At 39.3% G+C, this 26745-nt stretch overlaps 1 protein-coding gene across 3 annotated transcripts in view; it reads left to right on the top strand.

Annotated features, from left to right (window-relative positions):
* The window catches only part of FGF14 (fibroblast growth factor 14), a 621870-nt gene that overhangs the window by 425901 nt on the left and 169224 nt on the right, over positions 1 to 26745 (top strand). Inside the window, exon 1 of one of the 3 annotated variants that reach the window (XM_036831496.1) lies at positions 12167 to 12359. The exons of the other annotated variants lie outside the window; for them this stretch is intronic. Coding sequence (XP_036687391.1) covers positions 12167 to 12359 — 193 coding nt within the window. Of the gene's footprint in view, positions 1 to 12166; positions 12360 to 26745 lie in introns of those variants that run through there. 3 annotated transcript variants of the gene reach the window in all.

Genomic DNA, 26745 nt, shown 5'->3' with positions numbered 1-26745 from the left:
GTTTGTAGTCAGAATTCCCTGACATAAACTAATCTGAGACTTGTCGTGCTAGAACTAAATCCCTGGAGAAGATCACTAAGCCCATTTTATGCGGAGGTGCGCACAGGTCTACGAGTGTGACCGGGGCTCTCTCCTCCTCAGCCCAGGTGGCTGCACCAGTTAGGTATCTGGGGGAAGAATAATTCTGCTTGGACCCTTTATCCCTGTTCATTGGGAAGAGACCCATTTACTGTTATGTCTCGGTGTTTCAAATTATATATATTTGCCTGCAAAGTAGAATAGCTGCTATTCCAGACTCACAGCCAAAGACTTCTTGCAACCATTGGATACTCTCATCTCTAGAAACCAGTTTCAAACCTCTGTAGGGACTCAGAGGAAGGTATAGAGAGTGACAACATAAAAAGGGAAAAAGGGCCAAAGGAGTGAGCAAAGAGACATTTAGAGACCAGGGCCACAGAATTTGTTTATTTAAAACTCTCCATGACATTCTGCCTGAAATGATTCTTTGTTTCTGAGGTTCCTCCTTTTTATCCCTCTGTCCATATCAAACTCACTGAAAAATATTTCTGATTCCTTTAAAAAAATCTTTAACTTCAGTGATACCTTTCATTTGTAGTCAGTATCAAATCTAGAGTGAAGGCAAATTCTTACCTAAGGAGCTAGTCTAAATTTCTGAAAGGAAACAGCAATTACCTACTACCCCTAGAGCTAAATAAAAACGAAAATGGAATGGGGAAAACAAGACTATCTGAATCTATTTCCTTCATTTGGTGATAGCCTCAGGCCCTAAATCTCATCTTGTAGAGCATCACATGTCTAGCTTTAGTTTTATTCAGCTCAATTCTATGGCCCTAAATCTCATGAAAGGCATGTTATAAACTCAAGGAATTAAATTCTTCATGGATTTATGTGTGACTCAGAAAATGCATCCTCACAACCCACAGGGGAACAAAATGGTTCTGTTTCCACAACGTCTGCAAATTGCTGTACTGTTTTTGTTTTTTTTTTCTGAGAGATGCAATAATTAAAGTCATAAGAAATTCAGGTAAGCAGGTGGTATCAGAGAGTCCCAGCCAATAACAAGACATCATTGAGAGCAAGGAGTAAAGCAATGGGGGGTGCAGAAGCAGGCACTAGTCAGGTTCAGTCAAGTAAACAGCTGTTGTTAAAAAGAATTATATTTTGTAGGAAACAGTACTCTCATTTAAAAACTGGCATTCTGGAGCAGTTACCTTGTCCATGCTCTTGGGGTTGGGGGTGGTGATTATCAAATGCTAGGCGGGGCTCTATTTTCATGTGCTTTAGATAGAGGGTAGGCTTGGTAGACGGAATAATAGCTGTCCCCACTGCCCCCCGCCAAAAGATGTCCAAGTCCTAATCCCTAGTCCTGCAACTGTATGTTTAGATGGTAAAAGGGACTTGGCAGATGTGATTAAATGAAAGATCTTGAGCTGGGAGATGATCCTGGGTTATCTGGGTGAGCCCAATGTCATCACTAGGGCCCTTAGAAGAGGGGGGCAGAATGGGGGCAAAATCAGTAGTAGTAGATGTGACAAGACAAGCAAGAGGTTGGAATGACACAAGGAAAGGACCCTGAGCCATAGAATGAAGTTGACCTCTAGGAGATTAAAAAAACAAGCAGATTCTTTCCTCAGCATTTCCAGAAGGAACCAGCTCTGTAGATATCTTGACCAAAACCCAGTGAAACTGACTTGGGACTTCTTACGTCCAGAACTGCGAGAGAATAAATGTATTGTTTTTAAGCAACTAAATTTGTGGCAAATTGTCACAGAAGCAATAAGAAACATATTGTAGGTTACTGAGGACTCAGGGCATCAATTTAAGGATATAATTGTTTAGTTCTTAAGTACAAAGTAGGAGCTAGGTTCTGCTGAACCCGCAAAATGGCATCAATTTATAATGATAACATTTCTTAAGTGCATTGCACTTTGGAAATTACTTTCACATGCAGTTTTTAGAAGTAGATTCCCAGATTAGAAGGAGATAAATAGCAATTTTTTTCGGAACCTTAAGGCTTAAGTTATTTAGCTAGACTTCCTAAAACTCTGAAAACTAAAGCAAGCATTGGTCCCAGAGGTTAGAACACTTAGAGCATGACTTAGAAGGAAGTGATCTTTGAGTTGTAAAGAGCTTTTAGAGAATATAGAATGTAGAATATAGTAGTTTCTGATGGACTTCATGTAGCTAAAGTGTATGAATGATACACTGGCTTTTACCTCCGTTGTGTTTCTTAGTCACTAAAGTGTGCCAAAAATGTGAGAGCAAATTTTCATGTAATGATTTTTTTTAACCAGAAGACATACACCAAAACGTTTAATGTCAAGATTAGAGGTGATTTTATTTATCATTTATTTTTATATTCCAACTTCTTCTTAATGAGTATGTATTAACTTTTATAATCAGAAATGTAGTACTGGGTGTTGTGTGTTCCTTCTTTCCCTCCCTCTACAGTTGTGATTCTTATTCTTGCTTTGGAAACAGGTCACTTTGAGAATTGGAGGAAAACTGTGAACCCAGGTTGCATAAAAATGCACATTCACCCGATTTTTTTCCTTTAGTACAAACGTCAGGGAGAATCACAGATAATCCTAAATCCATCCATGAAACTGCTGAGAGTCCTCGAATCCCATGTGAGAGTCTCCATCCTAGAGTTGGTGCTGTGACAGGTTAGTCAAATTTTAAATAGCTGGATGGAGATAGCTTGGTAGAAAAAGGATGTACTTAAGATCTGTTTCTTCCACTTTCTAGCATTGTAAACATAAGAATCATTTAACGGCTCTGGGACCTAACATTTATCTTAAATGGAAATCATAACACCCACTTCAATACATGTAAAAGTTCTTCACAGACTATTATACAAATATTATTTAGGTGCTTTATAAATTGAGAGAGACATAGTCTCAGTTTGTGTTCAAAGAATTATGACTAAAACCTATACTCTAATTTATTCTTAATTTCCATTGAACTATTATTGAGAAAAATTTCAAAAGTGAATTTAGGTAGATATTGTCTACATTCTTAGGGTGGTAATGAAAATAGTTTTCTAAGATTCTTGAATTGGGAGTTTGCAAGTCACTTTTCTTTGGAAATCACTAATGCTTTACAATTATCTTTACCAGAGTTATGAATTTAGTTATGTGTTTTGGCACATGCATATGTGTATGTGTGTGCATATGTGCATGGGTGTACATGTTCATATATGTGTTTAGCCCATTTATACTACATACAAAGAACATAATTAACCTAGAACCTTTAATTGCTATGAAAGTGACCATTCTAGTAATCATTGAATATAAATTGGTTACAATGTTAAATACAGATAAGACTATAAGTGCACACAGAATCTTTGTATTGAGAATATAACTGAAAGCTCATTTCTCATTTTTTTGAAAATTGAATAATTTTTTTCTGTTGAAGTATTCAATATTTTTTTTAACATCTTCATTGGAGTATAATTGCTTTACAGTGGTGTGTTAGTTTCTGCTTTATAACAAAGTGAATCAGCTATACCTATACATATATCCCCATATCTCCTCCCTCTTGCATCTCCCTCCCACCCTCCCTATCCCACCCCTCTAGGTGGTCACAAAGCACCGAGCTGATCTCCCTGTGCTATGCGGCTGCTTCCCACTAGCTATCTATTTTACATTTGGTAGTGTATATATAAGTCCATGCCACTATCTCACTTTGTCCCAGCTTACCCTTCCCCCTCGCCATGTCCTCATGTCCATTCTCTACATCTGAGTCTTTATTCCTGTCCTGCCCCTAAGTTCTTCAGAACCCTTTTTTTTTTTTTTTTTTTTTTTTAGATTCCATATATGTGTGTTAGCATACGGTATTTATTTTTCTCTTTCTGACTTACTTCAGTCTGTATGACAGTCTCTAGGTCCATCCACCTCACTACAGATAGCTCAATTTCGTTTCTTTTTATGGCTGAGTCATATTCCATTGTATATACGTTCATTGCAGCTCTATTTACAATAGCCAGGACATGGAAGCAACCTAAGTGTCCATCGACACATATATTCAGTATTCTTTTTAAAAACCCGATTCACTGATATATCGTTAAATCGATGTTATTATCATCTCCCACAACTCATGTAGAGTGAGGAAAGATAAGTCAATGCTCACAACTCTGAAATGAATGCTATGCACATTTTGGGTTCACTTTAATAAAGCAGGCTGGAAACCGCTGAGAGTATTTTTCCAACATATTAGTCAGATTTTAAAAATACACTAGATTTGTAAAGTGAAGCCATCTGCTTATACCAATCTGGTATTGCTTCTATAGGTAAGAATGTTCACAAGTTTTTGATACCAATAGTTTCCACTTTTTCTTTATTGAATCAAAATATTAAGTGACAATAAAATTCCTTCCAGGTTTTTTTTTAATAGATGGAAATCTGTTCCCTATGAGAAATAAATATATCCAGCAAAATTAATCAACAAGACTGTTATAACATTAATGCAATCAATTACTTCTTGAAAAATCTAACTTAAAACACTTTAACATTCATTTCGATTATCCTTTGAATCTAAAATAAAGGTCAATAATACTATCACAGAAAAAATAAAATAAGGTTTTGAACTTGAATTATAAGGAAGGGATACACATTCATTCTTAATTAACTACCTGAAAATTTGTCCCAAGTGCATCTTAACATTACTTTTTGGTGTTCTTCCAAATGACTAAAAAATGAAAAGGGTCATCAATATTGACTAAATTCTCAGAATTACCTCATAACATTTTCAAATAAAACCCATTTAATCCAGAACAAAGGATGAAAACATAAATGCCAATATATCCTTTTTAACCCTACTCAAGCTCATCCCAAATTAATTTATGATAACTTATTTGTGAAAAAATGTTGGGCCTTCATATTTCATCCTTAATTTTAAGTGTTCAAAAGCGATTGACTCACAAAGGGAACCATGTGACAAAATGGAGTGAGTCGCTTATTGTGTGGAGATGATCAAATAAGTAAGCAGGAAATATTTGAGGAATATTTGTTTCCACCCTATCTATCCTTCCAATTCAGACTCACAGGGAGATAAAAGAATTAAAACAACAGCAACAATAATAATGAAACTAAAGATATTTCAGAACACAGTTTCTCTCAAGCACTTAAAATCTATTTTAACCAAAAGATGTATGATGTCTAAGCAAAATACAGAACATGACAGGGTTAATAAGGGTACAGTCCCACTTATAGACTTACATAGTCCCATTATACCCCATTTCGTTGATTCTAAGATGCAAAGGTTTTTTTTTTTATAAATATCTCTGAAATTGATATACATCTTGTAATCTATGATGTGACATAGTTGAACAAAATGGTTTTTTTCCTTTGTAGCTAACTGATGCATCTTAAAGTCAATGGTTTCTTAGATCCGATGAATTTGGTTACATTGAAATAATGGCTGTGGCAATGACATATGAAGAAAAATAGGTAGACTGTTACTTTGTGAAAATAAGAAGTGTTAACATTTAATAATGACATCAGTGTCACAAAATATGTTCTTTAGAGTTTTTTGTTTATTTGAAGTTGAAATAATGTACTTGTTTTTAGTAAACCAAACAAAAACTTACATATTTGGAATTTAAGCAACCTACTCAATAAAATAAACTAGAATATAACAAAATGCAGAAGGCAAGGGGAAAAGGCTCTTTAAATAATGAAATCAGTATCAATAAGGCTGTTTCTTGTTTATATATTCTCCTCCCTTAGACTTCATTTACTTTTGTATTTATAGATGATCAGATATGTTCATCTAGTTTGCAATGATTGATTCAATGTAACAAATTTGAAAAGGGGGCATGTTGTCAATTGGCAGCCTGAAAGCAAGGGAGAAAACAGGATGTGTATTGGGGGGCGGGATGAGTCACAAAGATCAGTAGCATTGTCCTCTCCAATCCAAGTGAAGTCAGTCTTGCAACCTTCAGTAAGCCCCAAGAATCACTGCTGGAACTCAGAACTCAAACTACATGTCGTCTTAGGGATATAGAATGGTGATTCGGGAAGGTTGTGATAATGAACAACTTGTATTAGGAAGCCAAAATATAAATGTCATTGTTCTTGTTGGAACATTAACTTACTTGAAGGTTTAGGTCTTAAATAATTGAAATGGTATTTCAAATCGTATATAAATATATGATTATATTGGTTTGGCCAAAAAGTTTGTTCGGGTTTCGCGTACCATCGTACCAAAACCCGAATGAACTTTTTGGCCAACCCAATATCTAATATAGAATTGTCATGGACATTTCATATTAAATATTTTGCTAATGTTTTGGTTTAAAAAAAAAAAAACTACATGTCATGTTAAGTTGAGCCTAAATGATCAAGCAAAGTCTAGAGGACTCTGTATATCCTATTTATGGGGTTGAGATTGTGCATATTCCAAATCGAATTTTAGATTTCTTTCTTCTCTTAAAGAGATCAAGCACCATGGGGTAATTTATCCTTGAGAGACTGGGCTAAGCAAGATTTTCTGTTCCTCATATTTGGTGTTAACTGTTTGGCTGTCTTTGTATCCAACTTCTTAATTCTTTAAGCCCCTACTCTGCCTTGCCCCATTTTAAGAACTGGAGATGTGGCAGTCAACAAATGAGACACAAAAATATGTCTTAGGTTTGTGTTTTAAAAGAGCAAGATAGTCCAAATAAATAAGATACATATTAAAATACATATATAAAAATACATAGAATTTTTCAAAGTTGTGACTGCTATGCAGAACCTTAAATCAGGGAAAGAAGAAGGGATTGACTGTGTTTGGAGGTTGCTATTTTAGCTAGATTTGTAAGAGAAGATCTCAACTGGGATGATAATAAGTGAGCAAAGATTTTGCAGGAGGTGAGAGAGTCAGATGGAAGAGCAAGCACAGAAGTCCTGCCATAGCAACGTGCCAGGTAGGTTGAGGAAGGCATCTGGTGAATGAAGAGAGAGAAGCAGAGATGGTGTCAGATAACAAATGAAGGTAGATGAGAGATACAAATCACATGGAGCATGGTTTGTAGACACTGTGAGGACTTTGGTTTTTACTGAGGTGTAGGATTTTGAATAGAGGCGTAATATAATCTGATTTATACCTTTGACACTTTGGTCACAGTGTTGAAGGCACATCAAAGAAGACCAAGGGTGAATCCCAAGGGACCAGTCAGGTCGCTATTGTAATAGTCCAAAAGATCATGGTGGTAGGTAGCAGTGCATACAGTGGGAAGTGATCATATGGTAGATCTATTTTGAAGATAGAGTGAATACATTTTGTTGAGGAATTACATAAGAGGTACTAAAGAAAGAAATGAGATTAGTATGATGCCCAAGTTTTGGGGCCGGAGGAACAAGAAGAATGGAGATGTCATTCCAGAGATGGGGCAGATTGGAAAGCAGGTTTGAGAAAGAAGACTGAGAGTTTAATCTTGGCCATGTTAAGCCTGAGATGCCTACTAGACATCTTCATAGAAGTGTCAATGTAGGACTTGGTCATTGAAGAAATGAAGACCTGAGTGATGAGTTAAATGATTACCAGTAGCTATCATTTATTGAACTTGCACTATTTGGCAGGCACTGCTGTGTTTTATAGACATGTTCTCATTTAATCCTCATAATAACCTTATTGCATTATTGTGACCATTTTACAGAAGAGGAAATAGAAACTTAGAGAGGTTTAGATGAATTGCTCAAGGATGCACAGTCAAGCCTATGATTGCTTTACTCCAATTGTGATTTTAGCTACTGTTTTATATTACCGAGGGGAGTGTGGGCAAGAGGCAGTAAAAGTGTTCCAGATAGATGGAACAACATATGCAAAGTAGAGGGGCCAAAGGGAGCATGGCATCTTCTGGAGACGTTGCGAGCACAGGGAAGTAGTTGAATAATCAGCTTCCAATGAACTAATGCTTGTGTGGTACTTTACAGTTTTAGAACTGTTTTCTCATAGGCACACATATTAATCTCTGTGAGGGAGGGAAATGTTTTTATTATCTCTATTCAGTGAATGGGGAAAGAGCCTTACAGAGCTAAGTTCACAAATTTAGTCAATTATGAACCAAAGTTTCACCTTGGACTTCTTTTGCCAAAATGAAATAATTTTTACATTTCTAATTACTTAAAATCTTTTTCAAGTACCCAGTTCAGAGGTGAGGAAATATACATGGGAATACATACATTTTTGATCTTGAAAAAGACATGGAAATTGGAAAAGAATTTCCGAGATAGAAATGAGTGATCTGGGACATCATGACAATAATAGCTGTCATTTTTAAGCACTGAGGATGTACCAGACACTGGACAAGGATCTTTACATTCATTTACTAAATTTAACTGCACAAGAATTAAAAAGGAGATTTTATTATCATCTCAGTTTTAGAGGTGGGGAAATTGAGGCTGAGAGAAACTGAAGCAACTCACTAGAGGTCATTATACAGCCAGGATGGAGCAAAATCCAGAAATGAACGAGACTGTCTGAAATCAGAGTTCAGACTCCTGACAGGTTGCTCAGGAGCCACTCTACCTGGTCAGTAGTATATTGTTTGTTTTTATGCATTCAAAGGTGAAATGAACGACACCGAGGAGGTTCTCATGAGTGTAACATTATTTTCTGAATTACAGCAAGGTACGGATTTCGGTTCACCCGCCCGGAACGGTTTTCACCCTGGTTTTTTGCTACACTTTTATCACAGCTTAAGACAGCAGATGGCTCTCTTGCGTTTTCTTTCGCTTACCTCTATCTGTAAACAACTAAACAGCGTTTTGGGGAGGTAAAAGGAAAACCAGAGATTAAGCTAAAAGACTTTGATTAGCCCAAGTGCTGCCCCCCACCCCATGCTCCCTTAAGACCAGAAACCACCTAAGATAGAAGCGTTTAAGGCTTGTGAAATTCACACTCTGAGTAGACGCCCTGAGACTGAGTCGTCCGCTGTTTCAGGCGCTGCGCCAGGGGTTGGAATAAATCAGGAAAGAAAGAGTCTTTCTTGGTTCTCAAAAAGCTGAAAAGCTTCATGCTCCAAGGTGGGTTATTAATGCCAGTGGAAGCCGTGAGGATTAATTTCCTTTCCGCCTTGGGTGGCTTGGGGTGGGCAGCGGAAAGCTGCTTTTAAGGGCAGAGAGTATCGGAGCCCCTCGCAGCCAGCAGCGCGCCCACGCTCAGGGGAACCTGCTTGCTCTCCGCGCGCCCTGGCTGTGGCCGGATCCTTGTCCGCGGTGCTGAACCGCAGCTGGGCGTTGAAGGAGGGGTCTGAAGGAGACAAAAAACCGACCTCCCCTTGGATTATACAATCCAAGGAATTGGGGAGAACCCTGAATTGTAAGAAAATGCCTGGAAAGAAAAGAATTAACACAGCTATAATAAGAAGCAGCTTAATCTCACTCTGTTCAAATTATTATACTACACACATATATCACGAGGATTAAAAAAAAGAAAGAAGCAGCTAACTAGGTTATGTAATTTGGGGCAGTTGTATTAGATTGAAAAGGTCACTATACTTAACATTTTGCTTCTTTGAAAAACTCATTACTAGCTTTAGGTAAATATGTTTGCTTTAATTGTAAAGTCGTTCGGAAATTCCAATCTGTACTGTCTGAAATGTCCAGATAGCCACTGTTCAATAATGGAAGGTAGGAGCAGCTACTACTTCTGTTCAATACGACTTATTTCGGTGAATTTCTTAAAAGAAACACTTGAATAGCCTTTTATTAGATGTATCCATCTCTGCAAATGTCCTTCCCTTTTAAAGCAAGATCATGGCAATACTAAATACACTTAGTAAACATGTAAGAACAAAGACATGTAAAACAGAAAACAAAAAAAAAGGTAGACATGGAGCAAAATAGTTAACACACCCTTTTTTCTTCACTTTTTCTATCTCATAGGAGATTAAGGATTGCAAATTTCTGGGAAAATTACTCATGCATATTTCTTTTAGTAATCGTAGTTATTACATATATATAGATTTCATGTAGATAAAACATGGTACGGTGGGGAAAATAAGCTTACAGAGTATGTTCTTTAATGTTAAATAGCATATACATTATCGTAAAGCCAATGATATCTGCATTGGACCCAAATCTAAACACTCCTCTTAGATTAAATTCTCTTCCCCAAGAGAGGCTTATTAGTAAATACAGTGAAAAACAGCTGAGCACTAATTGCTTCCTTGGAGAGACTGTGGATAAGTTCCCTAGAGCAGAAGGTGTCTAGCCTCCCTGTAATCAGCCCTTGTCTGAACTTCTCCCACTTGCCTGGCTGCAAGTCTCTGTAGTACTTTACTGCCTATTCCTGAGGCAAAGAGAAAGTGGGTGTTGGTTCAGAACTGCTCCCAGGGCTGCCTTCCGAGTGTGTCTCTCCTCTTTCCAGCTCTAAAGCGGTCACCAGAAAAGTGATTGTTACAAGTACCAATTATCAGATGAGTTTTCTTTCCTCCGTTCTTCACACTGGATTGCGAGAAGTCTAGCTTGTGGGTTTCTTTTCTTTACCTTCTTGGAATGATAAGCAAGCAGTCTAAAGGGAAGAGGAAAAGGTAAGAAGCCATAGGAGCACAAGCTACTCATAGTTCTGTGGCTCGGAGTGTGTCCTAGGAACCAAAGATCTGTATTCTTCCAAGCACGAATTGTTCCTCTCCCAACCTCCTTTTCTAGGGTGCCCTCCACTTGCTCCCCTCCTCCTGGACCTTCATATTTTTGGTTATCCATGACAGAATGCTGCCAGGACACAGACAGGAAATCAAGGAGAAGAGGCAGCAGCTGTTGTATCTGAATTTCAAACACAGTTCACATGCTTTGCTCCCTGGCTTTCTACCCAGGGACGCCAAAGACGGCAGCTCAAACTGGAGTGTCCCTCAGTCCGGCTGCTTTCTGTTGTCGCTGGAATACTGTGACACCCCGCCCGCCCTTAATATTCTGTGGTGGCTTCTTCAATATTCCGTTCCCGCTGCCGTTCTGCAGCAGCTACAGCTGCTGCCATCTCTTCCTCCAAGTGCTAGAGAGCAAATTTGGGAAGGGGGTCTTTCCACACCACCTCTCCACGTCTTGTCCCCTTCCCTCGTCCCTCCTTCCCTCCTTCTTGCTCTGTCTGCTACGGTTTCAAAATGACAAGCCTACTTTTCCTGGGAGCGGAAGGGAGAGTCCAGCAAGTTTGGGTGGATTAGGCAGGGAGTGGAGGCGCCTCCCTCCTCAGGACACACTCTCCTCCCTCCCAACCTCCCTCCTTCCCCCTCCTCCTTCCCGGGGTGGAAAGGCTCTGGAGCTGGAGGGATTAGCGGGGAGGGCGGGATCCACCTCGCGTTCCAACCACGGCTGAGAGTGCCTGCGGACCAGGAGGCACGTTAAGATCCAGAAGCCCTCGCTAAGCCTCGGAAGCCTCGGAGACGTGCGAGTTTCATCCAAGAAAAAGCGCACTGATGATTCCTTCAATTCCACCCGCTCTGGCTCAGCCTCTCAGCACCCCACCCCCTGCCATCCGTTTTAGCTTTCTTTTACAGTATTATTAATATTTTTAAAAGGCATTATTATATATACCTTTTTCTTTCCTTCTGAAGACTGGCATAGGAGGGGGACGGGAGGGGAGTGTAGCGGGGTGGGAACGAAGCGCTCTGATTAGAGATCTCCGGGGAGAAGATTGCGCTCTCCAGATGCTGATCTCCAGAGCACTTGACGATCACCGGCGGACTCCGAGAGCGGGCGGCGGCGGCGGCGGCACCGGCCGGGGGGCCGCTCGAGTCCGGCGCTGAGTCCTGCCCAGCGCGCTCTGGGCGGACCGACGCGCGGGACCCGGCCGGCACCTGCCCTCCATCCCTTGCCCGGGAAGAAGGCGGCCGGCTCTACCTTCCGCCCGGGAGGCGGGCCGGGCAGGAAGGCGGCGCGAGCGGCGGCGCCCGCGGCCCCGGCCCCAATCCAGGCTCCGACGCGACCGCGGCGGCGGGCACGACCTCGGGCTCCCGGCGTTCGCCCCGCCGCGCCCCGGGCGCATTTGCGGGCCCGGCCCCGCGCTCCGCGGACAGGGCGATGGGTCCCAGGCGTGACTGAGCGCTCCCAGTCCCCGGCCCCGGCCCCTCCGGCCTGCCCTCTTCGCCGGCCCTTCCCGCTCCTGTGTCCCCAGCTCCCTTCCCTCGGCCCCTCCCTCCTCCGGACCCGGTCCCGGGGCCACCATGGCCGCGGCCATCGCCAGCGGCTTGATCCGCCAGAAGCGGCAGGCACGGGAGCAGCACTGGGACCGGCCGTCGGCCAGCAGGAGGCGGAGCAGCCCCAGCAAGAACCGCGGGCTCTGCAACGGCAACCTGGTGGACATCTTCTCCAAAGTGCGCATCTTCGGCCTCAAGAAGCGCAGGTTGCGGCGCCAAGGTCTGTGTGGGTCCCGGTTGGGAGGCGCGCCCTCGGCTCTCTCCCCTCTCCCCGCCCGCGTGGGGCCTTTTCGGGCTCCCCTGCCTCCCTCCGTCTCTCACACCCTCCCCCCGCCCCCCCCCCAACACAAGTCTCCCTCCCGAGCGCCCCGAGCGCCTGCCGCCCTCGGGAGCGGGGCATCTGCTCCCAGGCAACCTGTAGCCACTGGAAACTCACCCCGCCGGCAGGCTGGCCCGCTCCCGCCGCTGCCCCTCGCTCTCCGGGTCCGATGTGGGCCGACTCCCCGGGAAAACCTCTTCCTGCTCCGAGGGTCTTGGCTCCCCTCGGGGTCGCGCCGGCTGCTTCCAGCCCGGTTGGAGATGCCCGGAATCTCCGGGTCTGGCCTCCCGGGTCTCCCGGAGGCCCCTCGGCTCCCGGACCTCGGCGGAGGGGCTGGTCCCCGCCTCGCGCTCAGCAGGGGCTGGGGTGAGAGCAGTGAGCCGAGGGTGTGTTGGCGCTGAGAGCCAGTGCAGTGGAGATTTCCCGGAAGGCTGCTTCGCGAGCAGCACTGGCCACTCTGAAGCCCTTGGGTCGCATCTTGGGGTGAGGAGAGGGGCTCAGAGGGCGGAGAACGAGTCCCACTTGGGGGTTTGGCAAACATCCCTCAGACGTGGTAGTTTCGATTCAAGGACTCGCGCATTACGTGAGGCAAGAGAAGCAGTTACTACACACGGATGACTATAATAGTTGCCTTACTATACATATTTTTTGAGAGACAGCTAGTGCCCAACATGACCTTCTGTTGCTGCCTTTAAAACGCCAGGGTCCGAGAAGGCGACTCACTCCTGAGCTGGAGCCCAGCGCCTTTTGTTCCTTTCCGCTCCTCTCCACATCCAGTTGCTAGGGGCGGTTGTTTGGAGAGCATGTGGGGTGTTTTGTGGGAGAAATGGGGATTGCTTGCTTTTCATTACTAAGTGGGCCCCGCAGGAAACACTGAAGAATATATTTACGTTAATAGGAGTATATGTTTGCCCAGCACATTATATTCCTGGTGCCCAGCTGTATTTATTTTAAGTTCCCTGTTGTTCCAAAGATGTGTGAGAGAAGCATATGCTGTACGTGTGTATCTGTGTGAATGTGTGTATGTGTGTGTGTGTGTGTGTGTGTCCCACACATTTGCAGATTTACGACCGAAAGTTTCAATGCTTCTTTAAACAAAGACTAGAACTAATTTTTTTTTTTAATCGCTCATTGTCACAGTTAGAAATTGGAGTTACTTGCTCTTAGAATCAAGCTTAGAAGGCAAACATCTGAGGAAAAGCAGAATGGAATTTTTAAGGCAGATAAATTATATAGCTATAAAAGAAGGAACTTCACGATGAAGACTTCGGAGACAATATTTTCAGACCAGTGTAGAAGCTATTAGGAAAAAGGGACTTTAATTTTACACTTTAGCCTAGAAACTGAGCCAGCAAACCTTGGTATTATAAGACCAACTCAACTGTTTTAAACATTGTTGACCCATGGAGGGTCACATTATCATGACTTAACGTATTTGCTTCTCCCCTAATTTCATCTGATCATCTTTTAGAACACAATTTTCACCAGGTAGAGCTCCAGTGTTGCCATCTATTTGAAGTAAATAAACATATTTTCTTCTAGATAGGACTGTTTAATATAAATGATGATTAAAACTTAGTGCATATTCTTTAAATATAAACCAGTAGATTATTTTATAAATATGAACAATAAATGTTCTGTGTCATATCGGGTGATGAAGGAGGGTTTGCTTTACACTTGTGAATTTTAAGATGGGGATGAATTTTAACTTTTTACCAGATAAAGAAAGGCATCTGAGCTCTCTGATAGTCTATTTCAACATTTGCAACCCTGACTGTTCTCTTGACATTCATGAGTTTGCACTGATACATTCGAAGTCACTTTTGCTACCTTATTTTTGGTGGGAGAATGGAAAAGAAGATAAGCTAGAAGGAAATTTCATCAAAACCTTTCCTTTTATCCTTCTTATATATCTTATATATCAAGAAATATATTCTTTAGTGAAGAAAAATATAGATATATCCCTTGAGTATCAGAAAGGAATTGTTAATTTAAGCCAAAGAAATACTAAAACTATGTTATGTAAATCATATATTGATATATAATTACATGATTTTACAATATATTATTAAATATAACTATACATAATTATTTTATTATTTAATTAAATATTCTTTTAGGAAACATTTTTTAAGCATATTTTCCTTTTCCTCCTATACTCACTCTTTGCATAAGAACTGACCCCAGGAAATTTTACAAGTCTGATTTGTTAATTTAGAGATATAACTTTTAGATATGGCAATTCTATATATCTTTGTATTTGAAAATTATTAATTTGGCAAAGCGTTGTTGCATCTTTGTAATATGTCAGGTCCTGTTCCAGGTATTATATGTGGAGTGTTGGAAAGAACAGACGAATCTCCTTCCATCATGGAGCTTACAGACACGGGGTAGAAAGTCACTGCAGATGGCAAGGAACAAGTTAATACGAATTGCAAACGTCAAAGTCCTAAAAAGCACAAAGAGGGCTGAGGTAGAGAACCATGGGGAGGGGTGAGGGTGGATAGGAAGAGGGACCTAATTAGATCAAGTAGGCAGGGTGGGCCACACCAAGAGCTACAGGTTGAATGCTGACATCTGAGAAGGATGCAGAGGTTTGAAGAACAATGTGTGTGAAGCCCCTGAGGTGGGAATAACCTTAGCCTGTTGGGAGAAGCAAGGGAGGTGTAGAAACTTTAAGTACACTGTCATTTTATATTATGTCTATGTTGTCTGCAGTTTGCATTTTGACAAGGAAATACAAATATATTTGACATGTTTGCCAACAAAATAAGGAACAGCTCGATATTTTGTCTTTTGGGAAAGAGTAGTATACATTTCTTAAATGTAGGGATTTTTTCTTTTTAATCCTCCTATAAGTAGTAATTTAATATAAAGAGTATGACATATTTATTTATCCCTTTTGGTCAAACCTTACCCCTCAACTCTGACCACCTCCTACCCCCATAAAAGGATGGCTTTCGTATCTGTAAAGGACAGAAATTTGCAAGATGGCTTAGTGGTCGTGGTGAGCATCACACTTTATCTTACCTTTCCAGATTCATCTTCCTCTACTCTTCCTCTAACTCCTTAGACTCCAAACATCATTCAAAGTTCAACCAGGGACTTCCCTGGCAGTCCAGTAGTTAAGACTTCGCCTTCCAGTGCAGGGGGTGCGGGTTCGATCCCTGGTCGGGGAGCTAAGATCCCACATGCCTCGCAGCCAAAAAACCAAAACATAAAACAGAAGCAATATTGTAACAAATTCAATAAAGACTTTAAAAATGGTCCACATCAAAAAAAAATCTTTAAAAAATAAAATAAGATACTTGGTCTTTAAAAAACAAAAGCGAAAAACCCCACAAAGTTCAACCACGTGGTTTCAAATCCCTGTGCCTTTGTTTGTGCTTCACTCCATGCATAGATTCTTCTTTCTTCTCTCTTCACTTGTTGAAATTATCCCCGTTCCTTAAAGCTTGCAAAAAAGTGCCAACTCCTCTGAGAAGTCTTCCCTCATTGCAGAGAAGTAAAAATAATTCTCCATTTTATACCTCATGATTGTTGTTTATGCCCAATCATAATTAATTCACACACATATTCAGTAGATTGTAGTTGGGAGCAACGTCTCTGTTTTCTGCACTCATAGGCTCTCAAGTCTTGACAGAGTGTCTGCCATGCCCTGGGTACTTGTCAGTGCCCTCAGACTGAAGTGAAATAAGGAATGTCAGCATCTGCAAAGCTGAAAAAGTGTCTCTGAACCACAGTGCTCTAACTAGACCATTTTAGAAGTAAATATACTTTTCAAAATTTTATATCTTTTTTACTTTCCCTAAATATACACATATAATCTATCCCTTTTTTCAGGGGTTGGAATGTGACTACATATTTGTGAGTTCCTCTCAAGAATGCAAGAATATAACCAACCTCACTCTAAGGCTTAATGTATGAAAAGAGATACTTAGAATATCTGTTAATTTAGCTAAAGAAATAAGAAGGTACAAGGAAACCAAAAATTTGCCAACAGTTTTATTATTTGGAATCTCAACAAGAAAAAAAGAAAACTGAAATAGAACCTACATGCAATGACGTATATGAACATTTTATCCTAAAAGTGTTGCATTTTTGTTATTAGCTTTTAAACCAAACAAGATCTTTCATTTTTATAGGATAATAACCTTTCAAAATCTTTGGTATAGCTAATGCAATTGTGTTTTGAAATCTATTGTTTTTTTTGGCTACTGTCATAGGAGCCATGGTATCATGTGTCATGTATGTTTACTCAATAGTTTTGTGGGTTTCTTACTAACACATTTTATTTAAAATAAATTACAGTATGTCATAAGAAACAAGGACTGAAAAATGAGCTACATAAAAATTGTTTTCAACTTATTCTTTTGTATAAAAGGCAGAAATATACATATATGCCTATATATATTTATTTGTTCCTCTGTGACAATGAAACTCATCAGCTATCCTAATAAAAGAGAAGTGGTCTTCCTTCTTACAAGGTACTATTTAAGGAAAGCCATGCTCACCCTCAGAAAATAATCAACAGCCAAGAGTTATCGAAAGTCCACCATTCTTGTGCTACTGCTTCTGAGCCATCACCATTGAAAATGCAAAGACCGCCTGCTTATTTGGGCTCTTTAGGTCAAAATAAAACAAGAGAGTATTTTTCTCCCAAAAGATCATCCTTCTTTTCTTTTCAGAAGTGTATTTTTTTTACTTTCTTAGGATGATGTCTGTGGGAGTCTTCCTACCTATCTTTTGATAATACCTGTTGCTAACTTTTTGATAATCAGAGTTTTATTATTTGTTAGTTTTATTAAGGCAAGACAAAATTATAGTTTTTCTAATCTGAACTGTCTCATTTTTTTAACAAGGGCTATTTTGTCAAATGTAGGGTTTCCAAGTAAGAGATATTATGGGCATATTAGTGACTTGGTACATAAAACAATTTTAAAGATTTTTTTTAAAACATTGACCTTGCTTCCTTATATATTTTTTCTGTGGCTTAATTGTTATGATTTCAAACATTCTGCATTTGCTATAGGCTTCTGAAAAAGGATAATACCACTATGGTGCAATAAATTAAGTGGTAGATATGGAAAGTGTAAGATAGCATAGTAGGTCAGGTAAGATGCAAGTAAGGTTAAGTAAGATGGTTTGCTTTGGGTTAAGTTAGATTCATTGATTGAGTTGAGTTTACATATATTGAGAAAATGGTCAATACTATTAACTGGTGAAGAAATCCTTTGACATTTCTTTATATAAGATTTCGGAAGCAACAATTCCTCTCAAACCCCCCAGTAGGTTACCGTTATCAGTTACAGATTTCACTTTATATTTTAAATTAGTATAATTATTAGTACAGCTCTTCTACATTTACCTCCCAAATTCTGTTTGTCTGTTAATACTTTTAGTCTATATAATGTTACTATAAGAAAATCATTTTAAAATAGACAGAAACCTCCCCTCTCTTCAATGTAAAATGATATCTTCTAAATTTTATTTACTTAATTTTAAAATAATGGCAGACATTGAAAGGGAAAGGTAGATGAAGTATTTTTCAATCTGATTTATCACTTAGTTCCAAAATCTAGATTTCTTTCTAGGTAAACTGTATATTAATTTCTCTCCAAATGGTGAGACATTTTAGCCACAAAGGGCTATGATATTTAGATAATACAAATTGTGTGTGATGTTTTAAATATTGTCATTTTGGCACTCAAGGGCTAAAAACAAACAAAAAAAACAAACAAAAACCAAAAATATAATGGTAAACTCAAACATATAAGAGACCATTTTTGGGGGGTTGATGCAATTTAAAGTCAACTGCACTGTGTTGACATGAACAGAAAACTAATTTAGTAATTTTATCTATAATGATTCCAGCATTCATTTTAAGAAATTACTATAATTTAGTAATTTTATCTAATAATGAATATATCACCATTCACTGTTTCCTGGGGGTGAAGGCTAGCAGTAGGGCATGGTAGTAGGAATCTAGCCACCTTTTATAAAAACCATTTTATGATAGTTACCACTTTGTCATTCAGGAAAGAAAAGGTTATTTTCATAAAGCTGTATTGTGTGAAATATTTTTTGTGGAATATGCGTTTCACCCTGTGCTTTTATAGTTCTTTGGTATCAGGTTTAATAGGGACCCATATGGTATGATGATGGGGGACAGCCACTTAAAAGTCAGTGTCTCACCAGTGCCTGGCACATAGCTAACACTCCACAGCATTTACTGAATGAATGAAAAATCCTGTATTTCTCAGGATTTACAAGTAACAGCGGTATAGAGTGGCAGTTGAGATCAGTGTGCACATGGCAATGGCTATAATTGACTCAGGCACTGTGCCCTTGAGTACTGTTTCATCCTCACAACAAGCCTATGTAGTAGGTATGCTACATTATGCACTAATTGATGATACACTAAAATATTACCCATCTATCCATTTTGTAAATAAGGTATCTAAAAACCAAAGAAAAGAATGAGTAACTTGTCCAAGTTTACATAACATTAAAGAGTGGAGCTGGTTTTAAAAGCCAGTTTCCAGGCTGACTCCAGGGTCCCTACTCTGAACCAGTGCCAATTCTCAATTGCCACATATTTTATTTCATTACTTCAATTAGTTGAGATTCATCACCATTTCATAGCAAAGGAAACTAATGCTCAAAAAATTTGAGTTTTGCCAAAAGACTTAACACGTAGCAAGTGATAAAACAGGAATTCAAGAGCAAATTGGTCCTTCAGTCCTCTATTCTTCTCACTACTTTACACTCTCAATTCTTCATGACATCAACATTAATGGAAGACACATTATTTCAAGGCACATAGTAGATGCTCACCATATATATCTGTTGATTGGATGCATGTAATAATGTGTTATTTACTCTTTAAAATTGAGGGTGTAGGAAAGTTTGCCTGGAATTAGAGACTTATTTGTGGGATTTGGGGAAAGGGACAGTAAATAAATAAATGCTGTATTTTACCAAGCCATTTTTGACATAGGAATGTAGCTTTGGTTTTCCAACAAGTGTTTGGAAGTGACACATGTTTGATGTTATCTTCCTAATGAATTGCAGCATTGACCTGAAATTCTGAAAAGGATTAATTTGGAGGGCTTTCATGAGCATGTAGTGACTTTCATGATAGGTCTTTCATTAATTTTTCATTAATTTTCTTAGATTATATATTTTCAACATTTCTTATTTCTGTTAGGAAGCCTTGTTGGTTACATGCCTTATTGGCTTTATTGTACATGATAAACTGAAGCAAACCAACAAGATTATAGAGTCACAAATCAATCATAAAAATTGTAAATTGTTAGAAATCTAGATAATGTATGTTTTATGCTGCTTTTGAGTTAACACATTGGTTCATAGTCTTTTTCTAATGAGTTCTTAGATCTTATTCTTAATACCAATACCAGAAAAATGTAATGTAGTCAAGGCTAAGTTGTTCTTAAATTGTATTATGTACGTTATAGAGATTGCACATGGATGAATGTTTATTTCTGGGGCAGCCTTACAAATCTAGTTATGTGTTATTTAGATATTTTATTGGCTTATCTGACTCTTCTTTTCTTCTTACTTTGCTTACGTGGTAAGACTAACTGGTTAATCCAACTGCCCACCTACTTTGTGCCTGCACCTACACAGCTGATTTTGCCTGAAGAAAAACACACATATGCATGGATTGGTTCTACTTTAAGTTCAGTCAGTAACATCAAGTGGGCCCTTGGTACATTTTTTTTTATAAATTTGTTTATTTATTTATTTTTGGCTGTGTTGGGTCTTCGTTTCTGTGCGAGGGCTTTCTCCAGTTGCGGCGAGCGGGGGCCACTCTTCATCGCGGTGCGCGGGCCTCTCACTATCGTGGCCTCTCTTGTTGCGGAGCACAGGCTCCAGACGCGCAGGCTCAGTAGTTGTGGCTCACGGGCCCAGTTGCTCCGTGGCATGTGGGATCTTCCCAGACCAGGGCTCGAACCCGTGTCCCCTGCATTGGCAGGCAGACTCTCAACCACTGCGCCACCAGGGAAGCCCCATTTTTTAAAAATCTATTTCCACTTACATAGATTATATTTCTTATCTTCTTTCTCTTCAGACATCTATACCTCCTCCCCCATCCCCACTGTCAACTATGTTCTTACTTCTATTTTTCTGAGAAAACAGAAATTATCAAAAATAAATTTCCACATACTCCACAACTGCTTTTGCAAACCTATCTGCAGATCTATCCACTTTCCCCTTTTCCCTGCTGAACTTGGGAATGAACTCTTAGTGCTCCTATTTAAGGTCAAGACCTCTACAAATTGAGGAACAGATCGTTTCCCCTACTCAGGGACATCAATCCAATATTTCCCTTTCTCTTCTGCATCATATAATGTCTATATCCTGCTGTATTATTCTCATCAGCATATAAATCTGCCGTAATATAGCTCATCTTAAAAGTTAATCTCCTCTTGATTATGCATTCCTCTGTTGTTATTAAACCAATTATCTTTTATTGGCAAAACTTCTTGAAAAAGAAATCTCCAGTTTCCCTCCTCCCACTCTGTCTTGAACCCTTTCTCATCAGGTTTCTGTCCCCACCAATAAGCTGCTCTTGTCAAGGTCACCAAGGACCTGCAAGTGGTCAAATCCAAGGGTTTCTTCTCAGTCCTTATCCTACTGGTACAGCATTTGGAATTCAACTGACACAATAAATTTGTATTTTTCACTCTAATGTGGGTAAAGTTAGCATCAAAATACTTTTAACATGCCATTTACACCACTAAAGCCATTCATGTGATCATCTTTTCATAGTTATGACATATTTGGATTTCGAAATATGTTAATGGGTTAACTATTGCCATCACGCCCGGTGATGGCCTGCCAGACACTGTTGGTACTCAGTTGGTCCTCAGGTACCACTAGAAGGCAATGGTGTTTTCTTACTTGGGAGAAGATCCTTTTCATCACATGCATTTGTATTGGGCCTGAGTGACTTGCCTCTACAAAATACAGAGAAGAATTTGAATGGTCTTTCTAAGAGTTAGTTGGTTTTTAAAATTTTTGTCTTTATTGTCAGATATAGGTTTGTGACAAGGTAATCACTCTTTTTTCAAACTCTTTCATTGCTAGCGTAGTCAATAATAATTGGCAAACTAAAATCACTCAACATCACTCAAATTCAAGCACTGTATAGAAGGAAACAGTCCTAAATGTAAGACGGCTACTTAACAAAATTTATTTTCTGTATGTGGAATGTTTTCACTGATAATATTTGATTTCAAGTAATGCTAATATGTTCTCTTATGTATCTCTCTATTAAAAATAGATACATAATTATTAGCTCTGATGACAAAGTTAAGGTAACTTTTTTTACATTTGCATTTTTGATTTTTTAAAATATCCTGTTAGAATGACAGAGGACATCTAAGGTATGGGAAATGGTGAAGTTTTGGCAATTAGAGTTTAGGAATAATTTTATAGACAGAGTTCTATCATCTCTTCTTGTTAGTTTCTCCAGGGGGATATGTAACTACTGGGTTCAGTGGCTACTACATGAATATGTTATCTTTTTGCAGGGAAATCTTGAATGTTCGATGGACAATTGTTTTCTCCAGAATCCAGCAATTCTCTCCATTTTGAAAGGGTCTTGAAAATAGAATCTCATTGCCTGATGTCTTTTTATCTACCACATGCCTCACTGTAGCTCTTTAAATTTCTGTAAATAATTCCTGCCTAGCCTGAGTTACATTATGCCCTTTAAATATTTGTTCACGGCTTTTTATCCTCCTTACCATTTGGCCAGCTTACAATTGTTTAACTCTATTAATGTTTCTGCATAAGTAAATGCCACCAGCACCTTAATCATTTCTGTGGCTTCGATTGTTCAATAATTACCTCATCCTTATTCCAGCAAATGAGATCACTGCTGTTTTCATGCTGAGGCCAACCTTGCCATAGAGAAGACTGAACACATCTGCCGTAGAGAAACCTTCTCTCTGGGGGGTGGGGTCAGACTTGAATGGAGGGATGCAGAGGTTGGACAAACCTATGCAATACAGAAGGATCTGTCTTGGCTTCATGCCTGACACATTAAAGGAGAATGTAGGGAAAGTAATCAAACATCTTCACTGAACCTGCTAGGATGAGAGGCATTGTATATCTTATCTCTTACTTCTTCCAATCGCAGGAAATAGGGAGCATTATTTTTATTTTCACGGATGAGAGAAAGTGAGGTAATTTTGCCACAGACTCGTACTTGGCAGAAGTAGTATTTGAATGCCGATCTGACTGATACAGGGTGAACATTTTTAGAATGAACACAGTGGATCTTAAATAATAATAGAATTCAGCATTATATTCCAGTGTCTTTCTGGATCCATCCCTGGGATGGGCTAGACTGTCAGCCACAGTGTTTGCCCCTAATCATTCTTACCGGTTTTATGTGTTCTCTCCTGGGTGCTCCAGCAGCCGCTGTGACCAGCGACATTACACGCAGGATAATGTCCTCGCTCAGAAGTGTGTCCCAGCTCTGTCTCCACTTTTCCATTTCTCTCTAATGCTTGGGACGATGGGCACCAAGCTGAAGAGAAAGGCAGAGCTGTAATGGGTTCATTCCATAATCTCTTAGACTTTCCTTTTGGAGTAAGCTATCCCAGATGGTGTGGCGATGATGAAATTTTCCTGTAAGGTTTGGAGTATTTTATGTATGTCAGACTTTTATATTTTTCATCCCAAGGCCTTTGCATTTTGGAAAGTTGTAAAAGTAATAAAAGTTGCTGAAGTGTCAAGAATATGCAGTTAATAAGCAGAGGTTTCCTCTTCCCCGGCTACTGCTGCTGAGCTGATGCAATTTTTATCATTAGAAATGTCCCTGGTATCCAGATATTCCCATGACTGTTATCATTTTACTCTCTGGATGGTTCATTGTTGTAGGGTCAAGTGAAACTGAGACTTTGAGTACAATAATAAGCACTTTTTGGCAACATCTGCACCAACATTTCAGCCTAGAGGTAAACTTTTCATATCTGCATGGGTTTTTCTTTTGCCCTGAGATAGTAACAGCCAGGGATTATTTCAACAATCTCCCTCAGTTCATGAATTATACCATAAATATTCCTATTTGTTCACTTTTTCAAAAGGAAACACAGCACCTTGCAATATGTCATCATAGTTGGCTGGCATCATACTGCTGTGACTTTTTTTTTTTTTACCCCCTACACAATGCCCTTTGTTGTCTTCTGAGGTAGGCCCATAGATATTTTTCTTAAAAAGTGAACGCAAGGAAATCCCCCAAATCTCCCCTGCACGGCCTCTCTCATTCACTCGCATCACTATTTTTACCACCACCAGTTACAACCCCAAGCTCCTCACATCACACCCCTCTCCGTGGTGTGGTCGGTAATGGGGAGAGTGTGGACTCAGACACTGGGGCCTCGGGGCCTCACTCTGCCTCTTTCTGGCTGAGCAAACTCTATTGATACGCAGAGACCTCTATGCAAGGAGCAGGCCAGGCAAGGTGATTTGGAAGAATACCTTTTTTGAAAAATTTTTATTGGAGTAGAGTTGGTTTACAATGTTGGGTTAGTTTCAGGTGTATAGCAAAGTGAATCAGTTATGCATATACATATATCCACTCTTTTTTTTTTTTAGATTCTTTTCCCATATAGGTCATTACAGAGTATTGAGTAGAGTTCCCTGTGCTATACAGCAGGTTCTTATTAGTTATCTATTCTATATGTAGTAGTGTGTATCTGTCAATCCCAATCTCCCAATTTATCCCTCCCCCACTTTCCCCCTGGTAATCATAAGTCTGTTTTCTATATTTGTGGCTCTACTTCTGTTTTGTAAATAAGGTCATTTGTACCCTTTTTTTTTTAGATTCCACATATAAGCGATATCGTATATTTGTCTTTCTGTGTCTGACTTACTTCACTCAGTATGACAATCTCTAGGTCCATCCATGTCGCTGCAAATGGCATTCATTATTTCACTCTTTTTTATGGCTGAGTAATATTCCATTGCATATATGTATCACATCTTCTTTATCCATTCCTCTGTTGATGGACATTTAGGTTGCTTCCATGTCCTGGCTATTGTAAACAGTGCTGCACTGAGTATTGGGGTGCATGAATGCCTTTTTTTTAAATTAAAAAAAAATTTTTACATATACATGTATCTATTCTTTTCCAAATTCTTTTCCCATTTAGGTTATTACAGAATATTGAGCAGAGTTCCCTGTGCTATACAGTAAGTCCTCGGTGGTTATCTATTTTAAATATAGCAATGTGTACATGTCAATCCCAAACTCCCAATAGTAGGCCTTAGAAAATCAAGACAGAGCTATGTTCCTTTGCCACAGGGATTATATTTACATTAAAGGGCCATCTACAGAGCAGAATTGTCCTCTCAATGGTCTGTTCTCAGTGTCTGTCTCCCTGCCCCAGAATCCCAGCCCCTCACACTTCCCCACCCCATGTGCTTTCCCAATTGCTTTGGCCCCATGCTTCCTGTTGGCTGTTCACTAAATATAGCCTGAAGATAATTGGTTAATTATCCGTGTATCTTATATTTATTTTGCCTCTTATAATCCAAACATTTACAATCTTATCTGTTGTTCGAGTTTGAGACAGTTGCAGCTACGCCTCCTCCCTTCCTCCTTTTCTCTTTCTCTTTTTGTTTGATTGTGAGAGAAAGAGAGAGAAAATATGTTGTGTGTATGTGTGTGTCTGTGTGTAAATAAAAGATTAACGCGAAGCGTGCTATGTGATGCAGATATCACGTGAGGCATAAAAGCAAAGTAAGTACTAAGTATGTTCAATTCTAAATTTATATATATATATATATATATATACACATATATATATATATATATATATATATATATATATATATACACACACATACACTTAAAATTGATGTACTCACACTTGTGACTATTAAGACAGAAAATTTAAAAGAAGCCTACACAGGTCCCTACAAAAAGTCAGCTTAATGCCTCCCAGTACTTCTAGAACTCAGTTTTTTCAGACATCTTTTTTTGTTTTTCCTTAACAAACCTCATTATATTTTTCTGGGGTTGACATTTGCCCAGATTTTTTTTTTTAATTTAGAGCTTTGATAGATAAAACCCAGGCACACTAGGTACTAAGCCAAAACCCATTTGAGAAGAATGAAGTTTCAATGAGGAAATATGGAAACAATGACAAGCTTGGAAGAAAAAAGGTGTAACTAAAATAAATTCACACACACACACACACACACACACACACACACACACACACCACAACCACGATCTGCAACTTAAGTGGATGTTATGGCGCCCATAGGAATTTCAATCTTCCATTTTAAGTCCTTTACGTAATATTGAACACATTCATCAAGAGCAGCATACCATGTCCCTAAATAGCAACTAGAACGCTTTACAGAGAATGAGAAAGAAAAGACAAACAGAAAACTGGAGAAAGTAATCTACGTGGTAGCATTGGACGGACTAGAAAACATAAGACCATTGGATGGTAACCGCTTGGGATTGATGGCAGCAGCAAGGTTTGTTTGGAGGAGAGGGAGAAACACTAAATCAGCGAAGTTCTCAATTTTAAGAAGTTGAATTAGTCAAACATAGGACTAAAGCTATTGGATTTGTATCAAAAGTGCTGGTTTTGAAAGTAGGTTAGACTAATGCGTTTCTGCTTAACAATCAGCCGGTGAAACTTCAAGATTCTCAAAAACCATGGCAGAGTGGAAGAGCAAAAAAAACATTCTTCGGTAAAAAATCTCAGTAAATAGTAATTTTCGTAGTGAAGAAAATAATTATAAGTCAAGAAGATTCCTTTGTTCTTCAGGGAGCTGGTTATTCTGTGGTTATGAGCACTTGTATCCAAGGTGATTCCATTTAAAGAGCGCATTCTACGTGAGTGGTTTGATTAAACATACTGGTTTAATAGCTGCTGTATCAATATTGGCTGCAAGCATCTTGTTTCATGCATATCCTACTATTGGATTTCAAGTTGCAGCTAAGAAACTACATAATAAAAAACAGAATTTGTAATACTTGTCTGTTGGGTTTATTCTTAAGAAATATATGAACCCTATTAATTCAAATACATCTGTATACCGTAAAGAAAGCCTTAAGTTTAAACAATTACCATCAGGAAGCTAAAAATGAGGACAGAACAGAAAGAAGAGATAATATAAAGAGAGTGAGAGAGAGAGAAAGCCCTCTAAATGTAGAAGGTTCAGTCAGCAAGCAGAATCCTTAAGGTTGAGACTTTGTACTCTCTTACAGGTATTCTGCTGGCAGAGT

The sequence above is a fragment of the Balaenoptera musculus genome, chromosome 18 (assembly GCF_009873245.2).
Source record: "Balaenoptera musculus isolate JJ_BM4_2016_0621 chromosome 18, mBalMus1.pri.v3, whole genome shotgun sequence".
Classification (NCBI taxonomy): Eukaryota; Metazoa; Chordata; class Mammalia; order Artiodactyla; family Balaenopteridae; genus Balaenoptera; species Balaenoptera musculus.
Note: the sequence above shows the minus strand (reverse complement) of the source record. Positions and strands in the feature narration are given on the sequence as shown.